Source organism: Myotis davidii, unplaced genomic scaffold (assembly GCF_000327345.1).
Source record: "Myotis davidii unplaced genomic scaffold, ASM32734v1 scaffold18, whole genome shotgun sequence".
Taxonomy (NCBI): domain Eukaryota; kingdom Metazoa; phylum Chordata; class Mammalia; order Chiroptera; family Vespertilionidae; genus Myotis; species Myotis davidii.
Window position 1 is genome coordinate 806488 of NW_006292696.1, and position 5508 is coordinate 811995.

At 55.4% G+C, this 5508-nt stretch overlaps 1 protein-coding gene across 1 annotated transcript in view; it reads left to right on the forward strand.

Moving 5' to 3' along the window:
• The window catches only part of PCYOX1L (prenylcysteine oxidase 1 like), a gene marked incomplete at its 5' end in the record, with an annotated part of 11118 nt that extends 5610 nt beyond the window's left edge, over positions 1-5508 (forward strand). The window contains 4 exon segments of the mRNA XM_006766335.1: positions 1-75; positions 1631-1842; positions 4069-4209; positions 4646-5508. The exon segment at positions 1-75 is cut by the window's left edge and continues 23 nt beyond it. Of these exon segments, the coding sequence (XP_006766398.1) occupies positions 1-75; positions 1631-1842; positions 4069-4209; positions 4646-5304 (1087 nt within the window).

The following is a 5508-nucleotide window of genomic DNA, read 5'->3' on the forward strand; positions in this document are numbered from 1 at the left end:
CCTCTGGTGGCACTACGGCATCAGCTTCCTGCGGCTGCAGATGTGGGTGGAGGAGGTCATGGAGAAGTTCATGAGGTAGGGCTGGGCGGAGCTGTGGGGCTTCCCAAGGGAGAGGGGCACGAGGTGGACAAGGAACCGGCTTGACTATACATTGTCCAAAAGGAAAGGGTACCCAGCACCATTCCGTCCAGGCCCGGAGCAAGCACCCAGTGGGAGTTGGTATAGGCTTGGTCTCTGGGATTATCACGATAGCATCCTCTTTATCTCTGCTAAGCTAAGCAGGGGTAAACCAGGCACCTAAAGGGGGAGAGAGGGGGTGGGGTGGGGCACCCTAAAGAGCAAGGCCTTCCGAGGGGGCAGTGAGGGAATACCTACCTCATGTGGCTAGTTCTTCCAGTTTTTTCAGAAGAAGCTGAAAATCTGGTGTTACATGTGAAATCTCCCAGCTTTTCAATGTATGCAACCCATTCATCTTATTAGCCGAAGGGAACATATCTGTCGGCCCTGTGCAGCCTACGGGCTGACCCTGACACTGTGTCTCCCAGTTTCCCCACCGCGAACTAACACCTTTCTTCACCCTTCTCTCCTCCTTGGGTCTCAGCCCCTCCCCATCACTGCCAGAGGACAAGGCCGAGTGGCCGTGGTCACTCTGTCCCTTTCTCGCAGTTCACCCGCTTGCCACACTGGCCCTCCAGCTCTCCTTCAGAGTCCCCCCCGAAGGGTCCCCCTGGGCCAGGTACAGAGGCGCCCCTTCCTGTCCCTGGCACTTTCCCCCTCTCTCCACTTCGCTGACTGTGCCTTTTATGGCACCTCCTCCGTGTATTCTCCAGGTAGCCCCCAAACGTCATATCCTCACCACGCTTTCTTATGTTTTTCTCCCTTGTCCATTGTATGCAAACATACAAAGCTGAGCCCTCCCTTTTGTGGAAGACACTTCTCCCTGTCAGCCTGTTTCCCCTTCAGTTCCAGACCCACGTTTCTAACTGCTTGACCCACATTTCTAACTGGACACCTCCATCTGGGTATCCCGTTAATAACCAGACTCAACATGTTTACACAGCAGCCCAAGCAGAGGCAACATGTCAAAGGCCAACCCGCCCGGAAATCCATCAGCACATGCTCCCTGCGATTGGGGGAGTTATGGAGGGAGGGGCGAGATGCGAGCTTGAGGAGTAGGTGGCAGTCCTGTTCGATCAAGCTAAAGGAGAGGACAGGCTGGGCTGGCAGAGAGGCTGACAATATTGGCATGAGGCAGCTGCCATCGGGCCCCATGTGGTCCTAGAGAGGGGGATGCATCAGTGGGGCAGTGGCCTAGTGCCTGGCAGTCCCCGCTGCGTGAGAGGAGGACTGTGCCCTTGACAGGGAGTGGCTCAGAGAATGTTTGCAGCTGTCATCCAGCAGAGCCACCATGTGAAGCCGGGTCTGATGGGATTCCGAGGCATTTGCCCTTCACCCTGCGCGGTCCCCCGAGGTGGGCCAGGCCCCCCACAGCCAGTGAACAGACCCAGGGGAATGTAACCATGCAGAGGAGGGTGGGTCCCTGCCGGGCCTCCCAGGAGCAGTGGCCCAGTAGCGGGTGGTCTGCCCAGAGGCCTTTCTGCGTAAGGGCTCCAGCTCCGATCTCCCCCAGGATCTATAAGTACCAGGCCCACGGTTATGCCTTCTCGGGCGTGGAGGAGCTGCTGTACTCGCTGGGGGAGTCCAGCTTCATCAACATGACCCAGCGCTCTGTGGCGGAGTCCCTGCTCCAGGTGGGCGTCACGCAGCGCTTCATCGACGACATCGTCTCTGCCGTCCTGCGGGCCAGCTACGGCCAGTCAGCAGCGATGCCCGCCTTTGCTGGTGAGCCTGTGGCCCTCGGCCTGCCCACATGCCCTTCCCTGCCCCACGGTGCCCAGCATGGCCTGGTTCCCCATAACAACCTTACATCTACCTGGCTCGGTACGGCTGCCTGAGCACTTAGTGGCCCCGACCCCATTGGATTCTGGCATCGGTCCTGCGAGCTTGCAGGAGATGTATCTACCCCACTTTACAGATGGCAAAAGCAAGGCTCAGATCTCAGGTCCAATGTGTTTCTGCTACTCCTGACTAGTTTAGTTTTAGTAACTACCCAGCGGGCCCCTGGGCCCTGGGTATTCATCTATGTATTAGCCCACCTAATCTTCCCAGCTCATGACTGGGCCAGTGAGCATGTGGACAACCCACTGTCCTCCAGCATAGGCCACAAGAGGGGTCATAACTAAATCTGCCTGCAGAACCATTGGGCATGTCTTCCCCCAGGCATGGCCACCGTTCGGGCCTTGGAAGATGTGGTGGGATTTTGCTGGGGCCGTGGGAGGACGGAGAGCTGGGGCATTTAAGGCCGAGAAATTGCACAGGTATTTGCTGGCCTCTCCTCCCAGCCTGCTTGGCTGGGCCCTTCTCTCCTCCCGGCCTCATAACATGGAAGGGCCCAGGCTCAGTCCTCGGTCCTCTTCTCACGCGCCCTTGGTGAGCTCAGCCAGTCTCGGGGCGTTAAATTCCACCCACCTGCCTCCTAAGCATGACCTCCAGCCCAGACCTCTCTCCAGAACTGCAGTCTCACATGTCAGCTGCCACCCTTATGTCTCCACTGGGACATTTAATGGATGTCTCAGAGTCAGCACGGCCGAACCTGAGCTCCCGACCTTTCCTCCTGGAGCCTGCCTCTCCCAATGGGGTTGGTAGTAACTCCTCACGGTTGCTCCTGCCCAAATCTTGATGCATTTCTTTCTCTCATACCCTCCACAAGGATATGTCAAGAAATCTCATTTGCTTTATTGCCTTCTATATCCAGAATCCAGCAGGTTCCCACCACTGCTTCCTCCCTGGTGTAAGCAGTATCATCCCTCACCTGAATCACTGCAAGTCTCCCACCAGGTCCACCCACACCCCCGCCCCTTGCAGGCTATTCTCACCACATCTGCTGGATGATCCTTTTAAAACAAAAGACGAGTCGTGTCAGGTCTGCCTGTGAAACTGCGTCAGGGCTTCTGTTTTCCTTCAAGTGAAACCCAAAAGTCCCCTCGGTGGCTGCTAGGCCCTACATGGTCCAGGCCCCACCGCCTCTCCCCACCCGCTCACCCTAGTCCAGCCTCTCTGCCCTCACCATGCCTCCAGGTGTGCTCCTCACCTTAGGGCTTTTGTGTGATCATCCCTCTGCCTGGAACAATCTTCCCCGAGACGCAGTCATGCTAAACTCTCTCTCCCCATCATGTTTTTGTGCAGGCGGTGCCTTCTCTTGAAGATACCCCACCTCCTTGTCTTACCCTGCCTCTTGCCCCCAGCAGCCCCGGTCTCCCTCCCCCGCAGGCATCATCTTCTAGCGGACTATTACACTTACTTATTTTTCTCTCACTAGAAGTTATGCTTTCTGAGGACAGGAATCTGTGTCTCCCTGGTTTACTAATGTACCCCTAACCTTAGAAAGTGCCTGGACCATTGTAGGCACTCAGCCCATTTTTGGTGAATAAATGAATGAAAAGGTCTGAAATTGACAAGCTCCTTCCCAGTCTTCAGATCCTGCTATGTGTCCCCTCATGGAGCTTCCCTGTTCCCTTTTTAGTATTTTGTGTGTATCCTTCAAAATACAATTCACATAACACACAATTCACCCATTTAAAGTTTACAATTGAGTGGTTTTGACTATATTCACAGTTGTGCATCCATTACCACCATTTTGAACATTTCATTGCCCCCAAAGGAAACCTCATACCTTTAGCTTTAGCTATCAATTCCCCAATACCCACAGCTCTCCAGCCCTAGGCAACCACGAATCTACCTAGTGTTTCTATGGATGTGCCCATTCTGGATCGTCTGTATAAACAGAATCATACAGTCTGTGTTCTTAGGTAGCTGGCTCTTGCATTGAGTATGGTGTTGTCACCTCATAGCATTGTACATTTATTACATTCAATTGTGTGTGTTATGTCTCTCTGTGCCCATGGTTGTGGGGGGTCTTGGCCTGGGAGGGAGGCCAGGTAGGATGGTAGGGGATTCTTCAGCCCTACTTACTGCCCAGTGATTCTGCCCCCTTTCCCCTTTGCCCAGGAGCCATGGCACTAGCGGGGGCCCAAGGCATCCTGTGGTCCGTGGAGGGAGGCAACAAGCTGGTTTGTTCCGGCCTGCTGAAGCTCACCAAGGCCAACGTGATCCATGCCACAGTGACCTCTGTGACCCTGCAGCATACAGGTGAGCAGACAGTAGGGGGCGTGGCCACCCCACTCCTAGACAGTGAACACTTAGGCCTCTTCTGTCCCCAAACTCCAGTTTGATCTGCCTGGGAGGATTCCAAAAATCTAATGGGAAGTCCCAGCCTTGTCAAGTGACACCAGAGGGCACTGTTGTCCCAATTCCAATGTCAAAGCCAGAATACAGATTCACATCCATCTAGCTCTATCCATTTGGCCACCATCAGCAGCGGTAGCAGAGCCAGAGCTTGAGTCTCCTGGCTCCCAGTCCAGTGCTCGCCCTGCAGCCACACCTGCGTGGAAAGATGACCCCCACCATATGGACAGCCCAGCCACACCCAGGGGTCTCACACCCTCCATTCTGGGCCCCAGATGAGAGATCGATGGGTAGAAGCCAAGAAATGAGTTGACTTTTGTGCTCTCTTCTCTCCTTCCAGAAGGGAAACCCTTGTACCTGGTCGAGTATGAGAATGAGGCGGGCACTAGCTTCGACTTCTACGACATCGTGGTCATCGCCACCCCCCTGCATCTGGACAACAGCAGCACCATCGCCTTTGAAGGCTTCGATCCGCCCATTGACGTCATCCAGGACTCTTTCCAGCCCACCGTTGTCTCCTTGGTCCACGGCTACCTCAACTCTTCCTACTTTGGGTTCCCTGACCCTAAGCTTTTCCCCTTCGCCAGCATCCTTACCACAGATTTCCCCACTTTCTTCTGTGCCCTGGACAATATCTGTCCCGTCAACATCTCGACCAACTTCCGGCGGAAGCAGCCTCAGGAGGCAGCCGTTTGGCGAGTCCAGTCCCCCAAGCCTCTCCTTCGGTCCCAGCTAAAGACCCTCTTCCGCTCCTATTATTCAGTGCAGACAGCCGAGTGGCAGGCCCACCCCATCCACGGCTCCCGCACCACCCTCCCTCGGTTCGCACTCCACGACCAGCTCTTCCACCTCAATGCCCTGGAGTGGGCAGCCAGCTCCGTGGAGGTCATGGCTGTAGCTGCCAAGAACGTGGCCCTGCTCGCTTACAATCGCTGGTACCAGGACCTAGACAAAATTGACCAAAAGGACTTGATGCACAAGGTGAAGACTGAACTCTGAGGGCCTCAGGTGAGCCTGGGAATGTCCATCCCCGCTGAAGATGGACCACCCCCCACAGCAGCCAAGGCTGCGCAAGCCACGCTCGCCTGCCCAGCCTCCTTCTGACCCCTCCCATGTCGAGTGAAATCTCTCCAGTGGGTCCAGGCGACCTGCTCTCTGCCTCTCTATCTTAAGGATTCTCAGAGTGATTGTTCCTTTTTTGTT